This window comes from Acipenser ruthenus, chromosome 1 (genome assembly GCF_902713425.1).
Source record: "Acipenser ruthenus chromosome 1, fAciRut3.2 maternal haplotype, whole genome shotgun sequence".
NCBI lineage: Eukaryota > Metazoa > Chordata > Actinopteri > Acipenseriformes > Acipenseridae > Acipenser > Acipenser ruthenus.
The window spans coordinates 17,300,308-17,322,817 of NC_081189.1; the positions used below are offsets into that span (position 1 = coordinate 17,300,308).

General features: G+C 35.9%; 1 protein-coding gene across 11 annotated transcripts in view; it reads left to right on the plus strand.

The window, feature by feature from the left end:
- LOC117425413 (cAMP-specific 3',5'-cyclic phosphodiesterase 4D-like) overlaps window positions 1–22,510 on the plus strand; it is a 354,582-nt gene that overhangs the window by 301,109 nt on the left and 30,963 nt on the right. For 9 of the 11 annotated variants that reach the window (XM_059012627.1, XM_059012640.1, XM_059012616.1 and 6 more), the window contains 3 exons: window positions 3,218–3,254; window positions 7,036–7,109; window positions 8,667–8,716. In XM_059012627.1, coding sequence (XP_058868610.1) covers window positions 3,218–3,254; window positions 7,036–7,109; window positions 8,667–8,716 — 161 coding nt within the window. Of the gene's footprint in view, window positions 1–3,217; window positions 3,255–7,035; window positions 7,110–8,666; window positions 8,717–13,642; window positions 13,658–22,510 lie in introns of all 11 variants that reach the window. The other 2 variants (XM_059012688.1, XM_059012681.1) reach the window with 2 other exon arrangements.

Genomic DNA, 22,510 nt, shown 5'->3' on the forward strand with positions numbered 1-22,510 from the left:
AATACATATGTATTGTACAGAGGCCTAACCAGTTGCTTTCTCAAAGAGCAACTAGTTGTATCGTTATATTTGTAACCCGATATCAGTTCCATTTCAAGTTGAACACCTGCTTCTGAAGCCACCAGCCAAGGAAGCCTGCTTCTAAGTTTCTAATAGTAGAAAGCAATGCAGAGATGGAATTATTTCAATAGTGTATAACAACAGCAAAAAAAGAAACATACCACCTTTCAAACTGTGCTATTTGCCAGGCACATTATGATGATATATTCCAGCAGACAACTAATTCCAGCTTGGCGGTGCACTGTATTGAAAAGTAAACAGTGTCTTGCAGTGAGTACACAAAGGCTGTCTGCTCGAGACTATGCGATGAAAAAGAACCCCTTCTGCATTACAGACTATGATTTACTTCCATGCATTGCAATTGGTATGAACACAAAGATGAAGCACAGCAAACGCATGCAGTTATTATTGCCTGAATTGTGGAATGTATACATATAATGTGTATGCGTTATTAATAAAAGCAATGTATACTAAAGTTTATGGTTATAGAAGTCTCTTCATACAGTACTGTAGGTTTCGTTTGGTTTGCGACTTGGTATTATAAAAGTTGTTGACAAGGAGGGAAGAAAAGAGATGGCATGTGTGGCAGGATGACAGAGGTTTGAGGCTCAGAGACAGTGGAAGGGGCAAAATAATGATCTTTATTCAACAAAAAAATAATCAAATAAACAGGCACAAGGGCCAACAAAAAGGTTCAAACAAAATACAGAAATGTAGGCTGGGCATTAGCCTTCACTACAGTGTCTTTCTCCAAAACTAAACAGCACAGCACAGCACAGCACAGCACAGCACAGCACAGCACAGCACAGCACAGCACAGCACAGCACAGCACAGCAACAAACAAACTCACCCAAAACTCCTCTCCCACAAAGGGTTTCACCTGCCCTTTTATAGTCTGTGGCTGGAGCCCAATTAACAATTTAACACTTAAGGCTCCAGCCACATTCTCACATGTATTTTACAGGGAGGAATTTAACCCCCTCCCTGCCAATCCAAAACAAACCAAGAATCACAAAAACATAATGAAAACAGTAAAAATAACAACAATAACAAAACACAAATTTATAGGGGCGAGCTAGCACCCCATCACACATGGCATTCCTGGGTTTTCCTTTTGGAAGTCATGTTTTCTCAATAACAGCAACGTATCATTTTGACAGGTATAACAGGACCTGTAGATCTGGGAATTATCTTTAATGCTGTTCTGAACTGTTACTGGCATTAGTTTCCTGCAGACACACAGGACTCTCGGGCCTCTAATTAGGAGTTATATTTTGTAAAAGGGAATGACTTGAGACAACTTTCAGAGGAAGGCTACTGGTCATTCAAGTTGCTGCAAAAAGTGAGGGCTGGGTTACTTAACAAAAAATAAACTATGGTAAAATACCAGATGAAGACTAAGGAAGTGGAGAGCAAGTTCTAAATGTCCCGCAATAAATTAAGATATGCAGAAAGTTGCAAAACCGATGGCAACTGTGAAGGAAAGATGAAGGTGAAATAATGTACCCAATTTAGACTTGACAGGCAACACAACCACCCTGTCAAAACGTTATCTGTGGTTTACCGATCTTTACTCTGGTAGTCTTCACAGCTATAATGGATAAGCCATGAATGTCAAGTGAATTTATTGGTGGGTGCCAGATCCCTTAATGTAAATCCTGGGAGTAAAATATGTACACATTGAAACACAGTACAAACTGCCTCTTGAGTGCTACAGTAGCTTTCATTCAATTGATGTTGTTTTGGGAGCCAAGTTCGTTTTCTTTTGTGTTTGTTTGTCTTTTTCTTTTTTTCTCCTGTGGTATAGTAGCTTTGCGGTCAAAGTTGACCAGCGGCAGAAATGGCAAACACAGACCCAGTAAACGGCAATTCAGCGCTTTTGCAACTTCTATTAATGCTCAACCAATCAAAAGGTGGTTAATTGACTGATTGATCAACCAACCAGGAACTGCATGCCTAGCATTCTCAGGCTGATCAATCAGACAACCAACCTCCCACACCAAACCAATTACAGTCACCACTCACATATCCGACCCTATAAAATTTGGACTTCAGTGACGGTTAAACGCGTGTGACGCATATCTGATTATTTCATTTTGGCCCGTTCCAACCCTTGTCTGTTTTTCAGAGAACACAAAAAATTATACAATATCAAAAATACATATCTGAAAAGACTGTGTTTTAAAATAAGTAGACTTCCATTTAGATGTACTTTATTGGTTTTGTTGGTACAGTAGTATATTTTCAACAGAAGTATTTTAATTCTTTTAATTCTGAAAATATCACTTGCCAAAAGAGACTACACATGGACTGTAATACAGTACATACTTTTAAATATGATAAGTATTGTAGCAGTATGTAAAATTCCCTGTTAATGACCCAACAGCAAAATGAAATCAAAATGTTACCCATGCACAGAACTGCATACAATGTAAAAGGTAATGCAATTTAGCAAGAGTAAAAAAAAGAAAAAAAAACGACATAGTTTCCAGAATTAAAACACTATCCAAAGTCAGTATTCAAAATTGCAGTAAAATACAACAAAGATATAATTAAAGATAAAGATAAAATTTAGAGAAATTGCCACTGTCATGCATATTCCTGAGCAGTCAAGACTGGGGCGTGGTTTGGTAGCGGGTAGATTTATTGTCTGTATCTATTAATTAACAGCAACTGATTTGGCATGCAGAGAAAAAATTGCATTGGTGTGGAATAGCATAAATCTGGTAATAGACGAATTATACTCCAAGATGTCTGTCTGTATTATTGTTATGATTACTTTTCACATGTTTTGTGTGATTGTGAGTGGTACCATCCCTAATTTAAATATAACACACCCCTTCTCTGTAAAGATGCACAAAGTTGATTTGATCAGCCTGGGAAGTTCGGTTCGGGGCAACAAATTTCACTTGCCCCCCTTGGTCTCTTGAACAAATTTCTTTTCATAAAAATATGAAAACAAGGTGGTTATAAAATAATGGTTTAAATGATAGTTACATTTAGATCTGAAGAACCCTGTTGACAATGCATGCTCACTATTAACCTTTTTAATACAAATAATAATGGATATAATGTAATAACTGTATACATATCGGTAATATATAATAATCATATAAAAACATGCTTCAGGTTAAACTTGTGCTGTGTTTCTTTTCAGTCATGGAGACGACCTGATTGTAACACCCTTTGCACAGGTAAGTACAACAGATTACTCAACAGTGTCTACAGTACAGAAAATATCATGTAGACCTACTGTGTACTATTAGCCACTGTTTTTATATGCAGATATTACAAACATCCAAAAGACCACCTGACAGTATTCCCTAATCAATCACACCTTTTTCCAGAAGCAGTAAGCAAGTACAACTCCTCATGTGTGGCTAGCAATGTCATTCAGAAGGAACGACATTGAAGTGGTGTGACATCAAAACGTTAGATAAGACACATATACCTTCCATTACTTCACTGTTGCTAACGTGTGACCTTGATCCCTAGTGCTTGCTTTCTTGACAGATAAAGGTTTATTTTTAATTATTTCCTCAAAGAAACAACCTACAGTGTTGGCTAGGGTGAAGAACCTGGGTTATTGGTAATTGAGCCTTTTATTTTAAAAAGGAATTCATATGTATTTCACCCTGTCTCATAAAATCAACATTAAATTCTGCAAAGCTTTTTAGCTACTGCATTGCATTTTACTGTACTGCATTTTACAGTGTTAACACACGTTCTAATGTGCAGTACAGTACATTCGAATATGTGTTAGCACAGAAACAAAAGTATGGCTTTTAATTAGGATGAAAACTTGGTCCCTATGTAATTTGATATTCTCAATAGGTTTTGTACCCCCAGTCATTTTAAATATTGATCAGTGATCATTCTTTTGTTTAAGCAAACAAATACAAGACCAATCAAACAAAAACAATGATCTAAAAGTCATGAACTAAATGGAAGGCCTAAATTAAATTACAAAAAAACACAGTGCCGTCATCAAAGCAGTGCCATCTCTCTTGACAATAATGTCTGTAGCAGTGATAACAGTATGTGTGTTTGATGTAAACTAGGTGTTAGTCAGAGCTAAAGCTTTGGTCATTTAATTATAATATCAATATTGTCTTCTTTAAATGGCATGTTGAGAAATATAGAATAGACATTGAAATCTGGAGGCTGTCTTTGATGAGCTGGCATTGTTTCATCATACTTTCCTGGTATTAATATATAATAAAACTGTATTATGATCACATTAATTGTGGCACTATTCCTTACCATTTTAAGGCCTATGTTTGGACTGCAACCTGCAGGTCAACTATACTTCTGAATAATACTGAACTTATGTTGGTGCCACATGCACAGTTTCTGGGCAAAGGAAGACATACAATTGATTTTTTCTTTTTTTTTTTTTTTACAGAAAAGCACAATTACAGAAATGCATGTTTTTCCCCATATCCTCTTCGGTCATTTCATGTATAATTTTACCAAGTTGTTCAAAAGCTTGGCAGGGCAACGTCTCTTACATCATATAATTCTCATAAACAGTTTTAAATGTGAAATTATGACCAAAGGAGATATGAAAAGGGGATATTGATTTTGCATAAATGCTGACCATAGTCTATGAATCTTGGGAGCACATGAATAGACATAGTGATAAACACTGACAGTCATTGGTTTACAGATGCTAACAGTATCATGTATCCTGAATGAGGTCACATACTGTAATGAAAACTATACTCATAGTGAATGGAAGCTGATGCTTGGATTAATTTATTGACAATTCACCTAAATATCTTCTGTCATTTTTGTTTTACTCACTCATTAGTGAACAAAATGTATTTCTATAAACTATATATATTGTATACACTGGCGGTCAAAATTATCTGGACATCTAATATAAAGTTACTGAAATACAGTACAACTAAGAAAGGAAGAATCAGCATAAACTATTGATTTATATGAAAAGGACAATAGAACAGAGGATATGTTTTGTTGGCATTTTACTGCAAATGTTTCTCATCAAAATACCCCCCCATCTTGGCAATCACATCTGCACATACTGTACTTTAGGCATTCTGTCAATTGCCGTCTATTTTTGTCCATTTCGTCCCAATCATCTCCCACTGCATATTTGTGCTGGTTGCACTGTTCTTTTTCACTCTTATATCAAGCACATCCCATAACATTTCAATGGGGTTAACAGGGTTCTCCACAGGAATTCTGTATAGCTGGGTGGCAGTATTATAGCAGGGAGCACTTTTAACAGAAACATAAAATTGCCTTACCTTAAATATATAATAAGACAAACAATTTGAACAATAATAAGAAACTGAATAATAATCCACCCTAATTCGTACACAGGCTACACTAGTCTATTTACCCATTGATCCTTTGCAATCTTTGTTGTGGTTCTGGCAGAGCTTGCACTTCATACCATCCGATTCCTTGCTTTAGAAAAGCCAATTCTATTGCTTTCCCCACGTAACATCGTACCCACTATCACAATGTTTCTTTTACACACTGGCCCCTCTTGCATTTCTTCCAATCCGCTTTCTACAAGTTGCTCTTCGTTGACTGTATCGAGTTGCTCTCTTTCATTTTCATCATCATTTTTAGAAAGCATTTTAACGTTTCAGCCTCCCTAAGTGCTTAAAACAGAAAACGTACCTCTTCAACTCTGATTGGTTAAATGTAGTGTTAAGACACAGCAACGTCATGTGGTTCCAACATTTTTTTTTCACCCAGCGCGTGCAAGTGATCCCTATCATTAAAGGCACAGTAGCAACTGCAGGCTGTGGGTTTTTCAGCTGGGCGACCCACCCGGCTGAAAAGGCCTGGGAAGAACCCTGGGTTAAGGTCAGGCGACTGAGGAAGCCAGCACATCATTTTCAACACCTGTTGTTCTTCTGTCTGATTTAAGTAATTGAGGTTTAGTCGGGCTGTGTGTTTAGGGTCATTATCATGTTGAAAAACAAACCCTTCACCCACTAGTCACCTTCATGATGGTATTGCATGACGTTGAAGAATGGAATGATATTGTTCTTTTTCAGATATACCTTCTATTTTTAATACAAAACAACCACCAACCTTCACTTTACCACCTCCATGTTTTACTGTTGGCATGACATCCTGACAGTCTCTCTCCTGGTTTTCTTCTCACGTACTGTTTCCTCTTAGAGCTGAAACGTTCAAACAATGATTCATCTGTCCGTAACACTCTTCTCTGTTGCTCGTTTGACTAATCTTTATGGTTTAGTGGCCATTCTAGATGTTTTTGATGGTTCTAAACAGGTTTTCGAGCTGCAATTCTCACCATCAAACCAGCTTCCACTTTTGATGTGGAATTGAAATCAGCAGCAAAATTGAGTGTTGGTTAGGAAACAATTAGCCTGGACTTTCAGCAATCAGTCTGTCTTCTCTTTTAGTTGTTTTCCTCTTTCTGCCTCGGTCACTTTTATTTCCATAGCTACCAGTTTTTCTGTTGATTGTGGTATGCACTCCATTATTGAAAACATTTACTTTTGTTGTAATTTCTCTTATGGAATACCCTTCCTTGAGAAGTGTAAGTATGGACACACGATCATCAGATTTTATCTCCTTCCTTGAATTAAGTATGGACTCACGGTCATCATATTTTATCTCCTTCCTTGAGAAGTGCAAGTATGGACACACGATCATCTCTGTTACAAGGGGTGTTCATTTAATGGGAGAAACTGGGAGGTAAATGCCAGTAAAACATATCAACTGTTATATTCCCTTCTGAAATGGATAATGAACTTTTGCATAAGCCAATGCTTTATATATAGTTTTCCTTTGTAGAATATCAGTAAGATTTGTAGGTGTCCCCATCATTTTGACTACCAGTGTATATCTATCTATTTATCTTATATAGTGATATATATGGTATTTTGGTATTTAATAGTTTGTAATACTTATTACAGCTGCATTCTTCTACCATGCCTCCAATTATGTTTACATTTTTTCTAGGTGCTGGCTAGTTTGAGAACTGTACGAAATAATTTTGCAACAATAACCAACTTACCAGACCGAGCCTCAAACAAGTAAGTATTTCAAAGAAACTATTACATTTTATGAAAATGGAAATGTAATCTTCTCTTTACCATTTGAATGGCTTAGATTATTTTGTGTTGTTTCTTGACCTCTTGTGGTAAAACCTGGAATTACAATAACTCCTATTGTACTGAAATGTTTAAATATCCTTTGTGTGTTTTGGACATAAATGTCAGGAATCCTCTTGGACCTAATGTGGAAAGATTAGCACACATGCTGTTCTGTGGCTCTGACCTTGAATAAACGGGATGCTTCTGTCAATGATCCCAGTGTTTTCCAGCATAGTAATGGTAAAAACTTGCTGTCCAAGAGTAATATTTATTACACTTTGGTTTTAGCATGGTATACTACAGTGAACTTTTATAAGGGCAATTACAAGCTTGTCTCTGAAATGCCAACATATTTTGTCAATATCAATATCTTGAGTATTATAGTTACTTCATTATTCAAAAGAAAAAAAATGCATGGTTATAGTAGGAATGTTTCCCACAATTACCTACGGTATATGCAGTTATTATATTGACAAAGAAAATACCTGGAAATACTGTTGAGCTCCTCCATATGGTCTCTACTGGATTTAGATCCATTGATTGGACACACTAAAGGAAGTATGTGAAGCACTGTTAAAACCAGTCTATGATACACCAGGATCAATGACTAGAGGTCATGACATCTTGGTAATAGCCCTAAAGGTAAGAAATAATGCTTTGCTAGCCAAACAGCATGTACAATGCTATCTGGGTACAACTACCATTGGTAACCTTGACCTGGCCAATCTGCTGATCGAAATCTATTTTACACCATATGAATTAAACTTGCAAAATGCTTCCACGCAATAAGACCCCACTCCCCCAGCCTACAAAACACATCACACACAGTTTGAAGCTTTGGAACATAAATGGTCTTTGATGGTACCTCTGGTGCATTTTTGGGTCAAAATAAGGTGCTAAGTTGTCAGTGGAATGGAAATCAAAGCTGAATCTCCCTGTTGTTGTTCAGAGCTAGAGCAGTGACACCAATCGTACACACAAATATAGCAGTACAAGTTTTTAACGTGAGGAGTCAGTGGCCAAAAAAACCCAGAGAAAATATAGATTATACAATACCAATGTGTAATTACTGGCAGACAGCATGGTACCTAGTCTGAGCAACAGATGTTTTGTTGAAATGACCTTGGTTTAGACAGGGTTCTGGTTTTTTTTAAGCTAATCATTTTAAATTGAAATAAATCATTGGCATCCCAACTTGATATGCAAGTACAAAAAGTATCCATATTAACATTTTTTAAACAGTTTCCCATTTCAACAATACTACAGGAATACTACATGAATTCAGTTAATTCATGGTTAAGCCATTTTGACAGCACTGTGTTTTAGTGTATAAAGATCCTTCACTAATTTACTGCCCTCGATATTGCATTTTTTTAGTGGGTTGTTGTACAGCTTCCTTTACATCTGGAATCCTGGATACTAATATCTCAATGTGGTTACTTGACAATCAAGGTTCTTCAGGAAATAAAGTTATTTATTTTTACTGTTGATTACCAGGCGATCACCCATGTGTAACCAGCCGTCCATCAACAAGGCCTCCTTTACAGGTAGGTTGAGGTTTTACTCAGAGCAAAGCTTTTTCTTACCTCTAAGTATTCGTTTAACATTTTTTTTATCATTCATTATTTTTCTAATTGTGATTTTACATGGAGGGGTGAAGGGGGCTATCACTTAGTACTGTCTACGTCTAGGTGCAATGTTGGTGGCATGTGCTCTATGAGTTTCCCTAGAGAGCAAGGAGGGTTTCTTCCTGTTACACTCATAGGCTTGGAACCTTAGGAAAGATGTGCGAAATATAAAGTCACGCTGTTAGGTCCGATTTACATCTGATCACTAGTCCTGTGAAACGGCTGAAACTTCAATTGTACCAGTGACATCTATATTATTATTATTATTATTATTATTATTATTATTATTATTATTATTATTATTGGGTTAAACATATGTCGTGCCTAATTTTAGTCTTGAAAAAGAGGGGACTTATCAGATTTTAACATAATGATGAGATTGGTATTAAATCAGTGAACAGTTGTTAGCTAATCGTGTGACTTGATCAAACTGCCTCTTCTAAGCAGAGACTGAATTTTCCACTGAGGACTATGTTATGTATATCAAGTGGCCTAAGCCAAACCAGGTCCTTGAGATGTAAAAGGCTAGTTTGAAGAAACATTGTATTGAAAGAAGCATGTACTGTACTTAATGTTTTTGCTTTATGTTTTACTCCAGATGTAGTGGCCTTGTTCTTTTAAAGAGTGCAGTTATGTCTCGTATGCAGTACAATTATCATATTAATAAATGCAAGGGCCTTTGTAGGCTTTCTCATTTTTGCTCTGCTTCAAGACTGAAGGTCTGACCTACTGTATGCTGGAAGTTCTGTTCATGGCGATACAATCCTTGAACATTTGTTGTGTGTACTATTTAGGGTTTATTATTAAATGGCACTTAAATTTACATCCTGTCTACTTCATAAATGCTATACATCCTTAAAGAGAATGTGTGCACACACGACCATTCACTTGGCTTTTCAACATGCATTTTTAATGGGAACATTCTTATTGTATTTGTATTTAAAAACTAATTTGTATTTCTTTTTTTTAAATTTAGTCATTGCCAATGATTTTACCCCAGTTTTCTCCCCAATTTGGAATCGCCAGTTTGTATTTTATTAATCCCGGTTCACCGCTGCAACTCCTCGGTGACTCGTGGAACGGCGGCTGACACACGCGTCCTCCAAAACGTGTCCCTGCCAAGCCATCTTTTTTCGCACTGCATCTCCACAGCGGAGCCATCAGACCTATAGTCCCGGAGTATAACACAGATCTGAATGGCTCCACAGCAGACCCACAGGCGCCCTATCAGCCACAGGTGTCGCTGGTGCGCTGTGAACTGTGGATTGCCCTGCCGACCTAAGCCCTCCCTACCCGGGTGGCACTCGGCCAGTTGTGCGCTACCCCCTGGGAACTCCCGATCACGGTTGGCAATGACATAGCCTGGATTCGAACCTACGATCTCCAGGCTATAGGGCGCATCCTGTGATTTGTATTTCTAAAGCAATGTTTTAAACCAACAACAGGCAGGTAAACTACATGATAATATTTCCCTCACCACAAGTACAGTTGACAGCAGTGCTGCTGTAGCTGCACATTGGTGGTTTTCTAAAGTAATGTTTTGTGATTTGGTTATATACAGAATGTACTTTAGGTGGCACTAGAGAACAACGTAATGACTGAAAAAACAGGTTTACAACACAGATGAAAATCTCAATTGTATATACCCTTCATTGAACAGGTCTTTTTTTAAAATATGGTATTTATAATTTCTTATGTTTGACAATAAAAAATAACCTTATAAACATATTGAGGGGGGTTGACATGGTGTTTACATTAAAAATAGTTAATAGATTTTCACTCAAATTAAATAACAGCTACTAGTACAAGTAGTACAAGTGTTTATTTATTTATTTATTTATTTATTTATTATTTAGTGTTATGCATTGTATTACCGTGTTTATAATCTATGTATATATTTTATATTTGTAACACTCCTGATTGTTTTGTATTTAATATTATATATTGTTATTTAAGTTTATTTACATTTTAATTTGAATAATCAATAGAAATTATTGTTGACTATCTGAGATCGTAAAATCTTTTGAGACTACTTTGTTTTCTGCACTAGCTGAAAATACAATGTAATAAGCATATATTATTACAATTCTTAATAATGTAACATCTTTAATAATTATGAAATACTAGTCCCGACCGTATTACTATTTAGTTGAACTCTACTTGTTTGAATAAAAGATTGAAGTACTGTGACAGCCATCCACAGTAGAATGCAATGGTGGAACAGTGCATTCTGTCATGTGGGATGTGTAAGCATCCATTAAGCTAGACGTCAAATTGTTTGTCTCTGGAATACAAGGAGGGTTTCTTCCTGTTACACTCATAGGCATGGAACCTTAGGAAGGATGTGTGAAATATAAAGTCACTCTGTTAGATCAGATTTACATCTAATCACTAGTCCTGTGAAACTGCTGAAACTTCAATTACTGTACCAGTGACATCTAGAAAGTGTTATTATTATTATTATTATTATTATTATTATTATTATTATTATTATTGAGTTAAACATACAGTAGGTCGTGCTTAATGCGTCTGTCGAAAAAGAGGGGGCTTATCAGATTTTAACATACTGATGAGATAGGTATTAAATCAAGCTCTTTATTAGTTAAATCAAGTTCTAATCGTGTGTCTTGATCAAACTGCCGACGGAAACGATGGAATGCTGGTGTTTCTGTGCAGAAACCTCACTCTTTCTTTCACAACATCCTGCCAACACAGTGACAGGTGCTCTGAAACATTTGGCTCTGCCTCACATGGGGGGCATGACTGATGATGGTTTAGAGTAAAGCGTATGACACTGTTTACACAAATAAACATCACCTTGAGCTGGGGGTGCTCTCTGTGCGTTACACACAGGAAAAAGTACATCTTAATTGCAAAGAAAAATGCTTCGGTAACAATTGTCTATGAATTCATCAGGAAAAGTGCCCATTGTTGATGTATCTGTCCCACACTCATTAAACCAGTCACAAGTTAGACCTGATGGAAGAAACTAATAGTTTGATGACATGCAGTGTTGCAAGCAGGTGTTTTGGGGTCAGATTACACCCCAGTGATCCACCAAAACCTCACAGTTAAATGGGAAAAATCTTGACCCCACAAGTATGTAAGAGTTGTGTATGTAATTCAATCAGTGGGCTCAGGCTGGTCTAACTGAGACCATGGTGTCATATTCAGCTGGTTACTGACCAGATTCAAGCTGCTGCTTCGAAAGCCAAGGCATTGTAGAGTGCAGCAAAAGAGAAAGACACATAGATTTTAGGTCTTGATAAGATTTAGTTTGTTTATACACTGAGGTCAACTATGAAGTTTTTTTTTTTCTTCTGGTGATTTTTCTTTCTTAGTTCCTTTGATAACAAGCAAATGGATATTATAAAGACATAATCATAATATTGACAAGACATTCAAAAACAGAAGACATTTCGTGGTTTTACTCAAAATGCACGATTCATTCCAAACTTGTTAAAACAGTTCTATCTTTAAGACACACAACCATTGTTTCTGCGCTGCTGTATACAGCTGTTCCACCCTTCAATTGTTAACCTGGAATGCAATGTAATTCTTTCGGTAAGATTTAACTGGATTATATAGTTGACAAGCAGGAATTATGTATTGAGCATATGCTGTGAATACCTAAGACTGAATTAAAGCTGGTGCTAAAAAAGCACATTACCACTCCTTTTTTTACACAAAAGACAGACATAGTCATATAGGATGATTTAGTTGATTTAATATGTTTGTTAGTTTTTATCAAGAGGTATACTTGTACATGGTATGAGACAAACAAGTACATGGTATGAGACAAACAATGGCTTTTCATTTAAGACAGACCACAAATATTAAGAAAGAATGCTTTTTTAATTTAAGTTTTTAGTCAAGGTCAGAGTCCAGTGTTCTGTTTAGTTATTGCATACTTATACAGCTGCTGCAGGTTAGGAGTTCATGACCTGGCATCTCAAGTTGATTTGTCCTTACCATGGACAGGACAGTTGCTGCTCTTGAGTCCAGAGTGAACAGCTGACTAGGGAACAAGGGGGGATCTCTGAACCAGGTGATTATTAAACTGTGTTCTGCTTCATTAGCCTCTGGGGTCCTGCACCCCTGCAGTCCATGCATTTTACCACCACTTTGAAAAATGCTCATTGTAGGCATACTGTCTACATACTTGCCAACATTTGGAAACTGTTCAGTGGGACGCTCGTCTCCGGGGACAGGGCGGGGGTCATACGCATCATACACATGGGAGGAGTCATACGCAAAAAACACTCACTATCATATAATAGACGTACCCCCCCCCCCCCAACTCAACACGACACGACCATCATGACAGTAAAAATAGACATGATGAAGCGTTCTTACCTTTGTATAAATTAGTGATCAGCAGATGTGTCAGCCGCACGAAGAGCACAGTGTGTGGTTTTCACTAACTCTACTGTGCAGAATTAATGATTTTTTTTGTATGGGTAAATATCGGGACTTTATTCATATGCTTCGGGACGCGGGACATTTGCTAGGAAATCGATAAAATGTGTCTACAGCGTACTTTGTTTAGAAGTGTTAGGGTTGCGTTTGATTGATCCACCACTATTAAGATGTTAATTGTTATGAGATTGTTTGACTGTTAATTTATTTATTTTAACCACCAGGCAAGCCTTGTAGTATTATGGTAGATCTACTGTAATATATAGTAGATACATAAAAAAAGAATGTGTTGTGACTTATTAACATACATATTAATAGTTTTATAGTAATTGGAAGTTTTTAGTTTCTCTCAGATTTAAACAAATTAAATGGTATTCTCAGTTGCTGGTATACAGTAAGTCAACAGGAAGTCACACATCACTACAGCCCAACAGGAAACAAGTGTTTCCTGTTCCCCGTTTTTAATTACTCCAGCATAGTACTGCAAAATACTATTATATTATATGTTTTTTGTTGTTTTTGTTACATATTGTATGCATGAAGCAATGGTAAAACCAATTTAGCAGGGTGGCATTAATAACTCCAGTTAACAATTAAAAAATGGTCAGGTTTTTACTGAAATGCAGCAGTAGACTAATCGTGTCAGGCATGCTTATTCTACACTGACCTCTTTGTTTTGTATAAGTTAGTTTTAACAGAAATATGTGTGTTATATAAACTTATAATACTCTTGGTATTTTTGTTTTGAATTACTTCTAAATACTGTATATTAAAATGCAAGAAAAACCAAGAATAGTAGAAGTCTGGGCATGAGCAGTCACTTAAACAGGATATATACCAAGACTATTTGTTGTTATAAATGTCTGCCTGCATATCAGTTTTGTCTTTTCTTGGGAACAATTCCTGAGAAAAAATTGTATGAAAGACCTTCAAGCACGCTTTTCTTTTTCTTTATCTACAGCAAATTATTCCACTTTGTATTACCAAATGGCTAATTATTGGTAAAACATCAACAGTCTCCTCTAACAGAGCATTTTAACTAACCCTCCATGTGTGAGGTCATTTTGTGATTGAATCCCTAATCATAATATATATGTTTATGACACACAAGGGAAAACTTGAATGCATCATGGATGGCTTACAGTTACACAATACAAAATAAAATAAAAACAGAAGCTTTACATTTTAATATACTTACATTTAATATGCTTAATAATAACCATCACCAATGTATTCAGTTTTTTTTTTTAATACAAACATATTGTTATTGATCAGAATAGAGTAGTCAGAATGAGCTGTACCTATGGGCAGGCACTGTACTAGGAGGGTTTACCTGCATCATTTAGTTTTGTTGCCAAGCAACAGAACATTTTGTTCTGTATGCTGTTTTTACAATCAGGCTGAGAATCAACAGCTGGTATATCTACCTATCTAGCTAGCTACCTATCTATCTATCTATCTATCTATCTATCTATCTATCTATCTATCTATCTATCTACCTATCTATCTATCTATCTATCTATCTATCTATCTATCTATTGGTTACTGGAAAAAAGACTATAGCTTTTTTGTAGTGGCGAGTGATTTCAAGGTACAAGTATATGTCCTCACGAAATTCCAATATAAATTAGTGTTGCTATTAAAACGCCAACATGTGCTATCGGGCTATACCGATGTGGCCAAAGGTTTAGCATCACTTAGTGTAGCATTTTAGTATTGAGACATAATTACAAAAAAATTAAAAATAATCTATATGAACATAATTTAGATATTTTATTTAGCATCGTATAATCAAAGAAACTACCAAATGATAACGCTAAAGTCTAAGCCCCAAATGTCATTTGTGCATCTTATTCTATGACCCCTTCTAGGTACAGGTGAATTTTTTTATTTATTTTTGCCTAATACAGTGGTCGCAAACTGGGGGGCACCGTGGAGAGTCACTAAGGGGGGCGTGACTATGACTAAAGGGGCAGTTCTGTAAAAAAAAAAAAAAAAAAGCTAAATACATAAATGTTAACAAACATATTCTTAAAAGTCAGAGTGTAAGCGCAGCTCTGCATCATACAATGCCAAATAAAACGCGTCAAAGGGCATGGGCTTGCATGTTAAAAGAGCTATGCACACCTGACATGAGCAAAAGTAATTAAAACTATTAATTTAAATTGAGTAATGCACAACACAAGCGAAGCAAGTGGCTTGAATGAAGCGAGCAAATATAGAAATACATTTGTTTTATTTGTATTTTGCTACGTGCTGTTTGCGTCGCAATGGACCAATCAGAAATAAGGTCAAAGGTAGTGGCTGTCAGACTGTCAGTGTCTTGCTCACGCAGACATTACCACAGAAATAAAAAAAAATCGACATCAATTAGAATTTAATTATTAAAGATGAAAAATATAATCCTCTTTATGATGTCCGTGGTTAAAGACAATAAAAAGAAGGACGCCACATGTCAAGAAATACAGCAGCAGAACAATTGGAAATTGATGGTATGTCTATTTCGCTTTATTTCACCTTAATTTTAGTCAAAGTGCCAGGGAGCGCCACACACTGGTTTCGTATTTCTGTAAAATGATGCTTCTTTGTTTTAATAATGTTGACCAATAATTATAATCATATTATTAGCTCTTTCACAAGCTGGTGGTATTCCCTAAACTGTTTCCTTTTTTTAGTGTTTTCACGCACCACCGTTTGTGAGAATTTGATAACTGTGACGCTACAGTCAGAACATACTTCCTTTGACTGTTTGAACAAATGCCACCTTTCAGAAAACGGTTTGTGGTGCCAGATTATGAATGTTTCTGAAGTTTTTTCTTTAGATTTATCCAGTCCTTCAGTCCATTTTCAGTGAAAGCAGGGTCTTTTGAACTTCTGAAAAAGTATCTGCAAGGAAAGCAGAAAACTACCTGCTTACTGTACTCTAAATATGAAAACTTATTTTAATATTCTGATGAAAATGAATGTTTTTTCTTACCAAAAACAATTTTCGGATACACAGGTTAACAAGGCCATGACGGCCCTGTTGCAGTATCACTAAGGTCCAAAATACAGGATTTAGTTGCAGGAGACAATGCTTAGCTGGTTTAACATCTATTCTTCTCCCCGATCTGAGCCCCGTATAGATATTGGAAAGTTTACTAAGAGTGCAGTTTTTTTTTTTTTTTGCAAATATATCTTATGAAATACGTTGAATACCCCTTCATTATAAGTATGACAGTAAGGGCATTTTAGAAGCTTAATAGTCAGTATTAATAACTGATTTAAATTGGTGTGAAGTGATGGAAATGGTGTTCGAAATTGGTGTAGCTACTGTAGGACTGCAGAACAGGTTAACAGATTTAAAGGATTTAAAAAACAGTGCAGTTTGCTATCCTTACTGTTTTTCTAATTTGCTTAAATAGTCATAACATGTTTTAAAGTACAAGCTAATGCTATGTTAAACTTCATTTAATTGGCCATCTTATGTTGAAAAAGAAAAACAATGTCAAATGTATATGTAGCTTTTGACAAAGTCCCGCAGAAAGATTTTGACAAAGTCCCGCATAAAAGATTAACCCTCAAACTGAACGCAGTAGGGATTCAAGGAAATGCATGCACATGGATTAGGGAGTGGTTAACATTTAGAAAACAGAAAGTACTGATTAGAGGAGAAACCTCAAAATGGAGCGAGGTAACCAGTGGTGTACCACAGGGATCAGTATTAGGTCCTCTTTTATTCCTAATCTACATTAATGATTTAGATTCTGGTATAGTAAGGAAACTTGTTAAATTTGCAGATGACACAAAAATAGGAGGAGTGGAAAACACTGTTGCAGCAGCAAAGGTCATTCAAAATGATCTAGACAGCATTCAGAACTGGGCAGACACATGGCAAATGACATTTAATAGAGAAAAGTGTAAGGTACTGCACACAGGCAATACAAATGTGCATTATAAATATCATATGGGAGATACTGAAATTGAAGAAGGAATCTATGAAAAAGACCTAGGAGTTTTTGTTGACTCAGAAATGTCTTCATCTAGACAATGTGGGGAAGCTATAAAAAAAAGGCCAACAAGATGCTCAGATATATTGTGAAAAGTGTTGAATTTAAATCAAGGAAAGTAATGTTTAAACTTTACAATGCATTAGTAAGACCTCATCTAGAATATTGTGTTCATTTCTGGTCACCTTGTTACAAAAAGGATATTGCTGCTGTAGAAAGAGTGCAAAGAAGAGCAACCAGAATTATTCTGGGTTTAAAAGGCATGTCGTATGCAGACAGGCTAAAATAATTGAATCTATTCAGTCTTGAACAAAGAAGACTATGTGGTGATCTGATTCAAGCATTCAAAATTCTAAATTTATAAATTTAATTCATGACTCAATCCTAAAATTCTAGGTGATGCAAAACTTTTGGCTGTAGCTGTACCTGCCAGAGAAGATAGCAACACTAAAAATCACATGTTTATTGATGGATATGTTGACATATGTAAACAGTTAAAATAGTATTCACTCTAGGTTGTTCTAAATGTGGTGTTGGATGCTACAGGGAATGTTTTTCATGTTTTGTCATCAGACATTGCTGAGCACAGTTATCACAGAGAAAGGTTAACAACACCACTGGGACGAATAAGTATGTGAAATTTGCCCACCCCAGCCCCAGTGAACCCGCATTGATGAAATCTACCTCACAATAAAGGCATATATCAAGGTAATTAGTAGGCTTAACAGAATATGTTCTCTAGGAGGGACAGTACACAACATGCCACTCTCTCAATAACCTCTCATTTATAAATATAACCCTGTAACCTACCATTACTTGCGTTCATTATTGGCAATCCACACCCATCTATACCCTTGGTCTCTCTTATTTTCCAAAACAAATGAGGTAACACAATTCCACAGTCCAACAGCCAGATTAGTCCCTAGTCTGACAAGGAGGTCTGAGACAAGTTGTTATGTACTCTACACAACTGATCAATTCAATACATTCATACAAGTTAAGTTGAGTTACTAAAGCTAGCTTTCCAGCAATATTGGTTGTCTACATCCTCAACTGAACTGAACAAGTAAAACATCCCAAAATATTTCAGACACACTGTACAGCGTTGATGAAAAAGTACTGACAGTAATACTGCCCTAATTCCATTGTACTGATGTCCATAGAAAGCAGTCACTTTGAAGTTTCACAGACATAAAAAAAGAAAAAAAAAGTGTGAAACTTGAATAATTTTTGAAGGTTAACTTCGATACATCCCTGTATGTCTCTCTGGGGTATGAACAATTGTTTGTAATGCATGGTGTGAACAAAACCCCACATACCTCCAGTGGTACAAAAACAGGATGAATAAATGGAGCATTCAGACTGTTTTTAAAGAGCTGTCAACTTACAGTGACCACAAATATATATATATATATCTTGATTTTTGTATAAGCCACCCTCTTCTCAATGAGTGGTTGGTACAGATGATTATATCAGTAATCCTACCTTAGCCTTATTGCCTTATTGCCGTCTTCCCTTCTGACAGTCACGTTTGGGCACAAAGGAGGACCAAACCTCTGTTCTGAACATATTCGGAGACCAATCTGATACTACACCTTAAAAGCCAGAGGAAAGCAATTACACTGAAGAATCTCATTTAGAGTATACTCCATTCACGTTTTGTTCATTGAATTTGAATGCAAGATAGATTGTGGTAAAAAAAAAAATAAAATAAATAAAATCAACATTGAATAAGATGTTGCTATTAAACAGATATTGTCTGTTTGCCTGTTCTTAGCACAGTACCTACTGTACATGTGTTTGCAAGTCAGTCCAGTTTATGTTATTAGAAATGTATCGTTATTTTATTGTATCATGTGAAAAAAAAGGGTACAAACTGTAGAATAAAAAAAAAATCCATTACTTTTGCAAGTTGCAAGCTGTACATTTAGGGAATAACTGTACATCATACTGCACATCACAGTTGTATATGTATGCAGCTTGCAAGGTGAGACAGCTTGCAAGCTGCATACACAGCTAGACACGGCTAGACAGAAATGTGTCTCTGTTTAATGAATTAGTAGTTTGGAATTAATCTGCTTTAGCAGTATCTTAAATAATTCCTTGCCTTCCCAATTATTGATCTACAGAGTGTAGCCTTTTTTCAAAGGAAGGCCCTGATAGAACAGCATGTTGTTTACAGTCATTCCACATTCCATCTGGTTCAGGAATCCAGTCCGCATGTTAGCGTTCACTCAGCCTTTTTAAACCAGAGTGGCCTCTGAGGGCTGGTTTCTGATGTCGCACTAAACATGATAAGAATGCCATTGACGTCAGAGGAGTCATCATTAGTGAGAAAGGCACCCCTGCTCTTGAAACCGCACAAAGTGAGTGCAGAGCTATTGGAAATGAAAGCAAGGCCTGAAGTGAGGGAGCAGGACACACTGGCTTTATCTGGACCCCTCTTTAGCTTCTCTTATTCCTGTAAAGCATTCAGAAGGAATCAGAGTTTCACTGGAATGAAAGGGCAGACATGTTTTAACTCCCGTAATAATACCAAAAAATGTGAGAAAGAGAGTATCAATCCATCTGTGTGCAGACATAGGCTCTGAGCCAAGTAATGAAATAAGCTGCTTTTATTGTACTTGCTGTATAGAATCAGATAGGCATTTAACAAATTTGAAAAAAAAATAGTAATGACCTCTAAGCATACTTTTAGCCAACTGTAATTGTTTCATAAACAATGTCATTTGGATGTTACGATAAAAAATAACAAATTGTGAATACATTTAAATACTGTTAACGAATAGAAAAAAAACTGCATTGATTGCCAGTGCTAATATTCTCTATCATAAAAACAAATAAATAATAAATATATATATATAGAGAGAGAGAGAGAATAAAAGGTGACTGGGAGTGTATCATAACTGTAAAGTTGTGTGTATTTCAAAATACATGCATACAATAGATCACACAGTATCTATCACATAGCAGAGGGCTAAATATAAGTATATGTAATTATACAGTTTATACAGTACACACACATGCACGCACGCACGCACACACACTGAGCTAAGAATGTGTTTTATCAACCAAGCATTGTTTTACATGCTTTATTGTGATGTCATTAGGAATGACATGTGAAAATACTATTTGTTTGCTGCTAAAAGAAATAAAGAAAAACAAAACAGGAGTTTTACTAGTACTAATAATTGTTCTGCTTTATTTGAATGGACACTGTTTATTAACGGTTAACCAGTAGCTCACTAGCATGTTTACACATGCTCACTTCTAGTTCTGGACAATCCATGTTTTTTTATTTAACAGAGCTCTAAGGTAAATTAAATAAACAAAGAAGTAAGTAAATAAATAAATAAATAAAGTTAAATATAATTCCATTCTACTGATATCCATAGAATTGTATCTGAAAGTAGCCAACAAGGTTTTACTGACATAAAGTTTAAATCTTGAATAGTTTTTAAACATCTGAAGAATGCCAAGTGAACTTCGATACATTCCTGTAGGTCTCTCTGAGGTATGAACTATTGTTTGTAATGCATGGTCTGAACAAACCCCCACATACCTCCAGTGGTGAAAAAACAGGAAAAATAAACAGAGCATTCAGACTGTTTTTTAAGGTATCATTTAATATGACAACTTACAGTGATGACAAATAAATAGCTTGATTTTTTTCACTCATCCTACCTAAACCTTATTGCCTTATTGCTGTCTTCAAACCTCTGTTCTGAATCACAAATTAGGAGACCATAAATATAGTAGTATATTAATATACTGTTAGTAAAACAAGATGCCCACTGTATCACAGATACATATAAATGTATGGGACATCTTTTTAGGATTATTAAGATATATATATTTTTTTTGTTTGTTATGTTTTCACCAAGTCTGTCAAATATTATATCATAAGAATACTATAAGTTACCAGTAAGTAAAATGCAGTATATTCAGCAGCTTCACATGTTTTTGTGTGAATGTTGGCGCTAAGCCCTGGCTGAAGGTAGCCTTTAGGTTCGTTAAATTTTAGTTTGTTTGCATAGCAGCAAGGAGTTCTGCCAAGACGTCACTCATTTGCGTTACCAACATGTATTGCAGTTTAAAGAAAGGTTTCTATTCATCATGTTTCTTTCAGTTAGAATTTGATCAATTTTACATGACGTGAACGACTCCTGCTACTCATTGTTGTTTTGTTGCAGAAAGTACCCTTTTATGACAATTAGAAGCCCAAGCACCCAAGGTTAAGTGGATATGGAAGATGTCAATTAGCTTCCTGTTTTTACTATCAGAATTCAACGCCCCAGTGGATTACATTTGCCAAACAACACTCAGGCACGAAGACTTTGTAAAATAATATACATTCATTAATGAAGGATCAGCTAGTGAAATATGGATTATCAAGTTCACATCTGGACTAATGAATACTTATATTCAACTTCATAAACAGAAGAAATGTTGTTTAAAATAAAGTACATTTTACTAACCTGTTCATTCATTTAGATTAGGGTTTAATATACTGTGGAATGTACCACGAATCCAATGTACTGCAATGTACCAATTTACTTTGGAACTGTGACTTCCGGGGCGCCGTTTGTGTCATCATCATTTTATCATCATGAAATGTACATTGTATGTCATCAGTGATGTCACAAAATGCAAATTTCATCCACGAAATGATGTGTTGTATCCACAAAATACACATTTTGTTTGTACCTCACAGGTGTCAAACCTACTTGTGGTCATTTTTAAAACTACTTCACTTCAGTGGCTGAACAGTAGTAAATAATGATCTTAGAATAAACATCAATAGAGATTCTGAGAATGCCAAAGAGCATACATAATATGATATTAAACAGTTACTTGTGGATGGTACTGTAACAGGAACTCTGTTGTAAGTGTCACATCTGCTCAGTGTCACAAGTCCACATTTCCCTAGCAGTCACTCCCCATTGACAGTACAGTAACTCATTTATTAGCATTAGTACATTGGGATAAGATTTTAAAACAAAACCCAGGGATAGTACAAAGGCGCAACACATTCTCTCTGCCTGAATAGAGATTCAGTGGTAGACACAAGTGGTACAACTTGCAGGGAGTAATGCATTGCTTTTCAGTATGGTGATACTTTCTCTTTAGGTTTACAACATGTTCCCTGTTTTTATGCACTCTTCTCTGTCAGCAGTATTTATTACATGTTCTTTAAGTATGCAAAATAGGTATGCGTCTATAAAAATGAATGTACACGTATCTTTGAGATACGGCTTCACAGGATATACATGTATGTACCAGGTTTGTTGTATTTCTTTCTTCA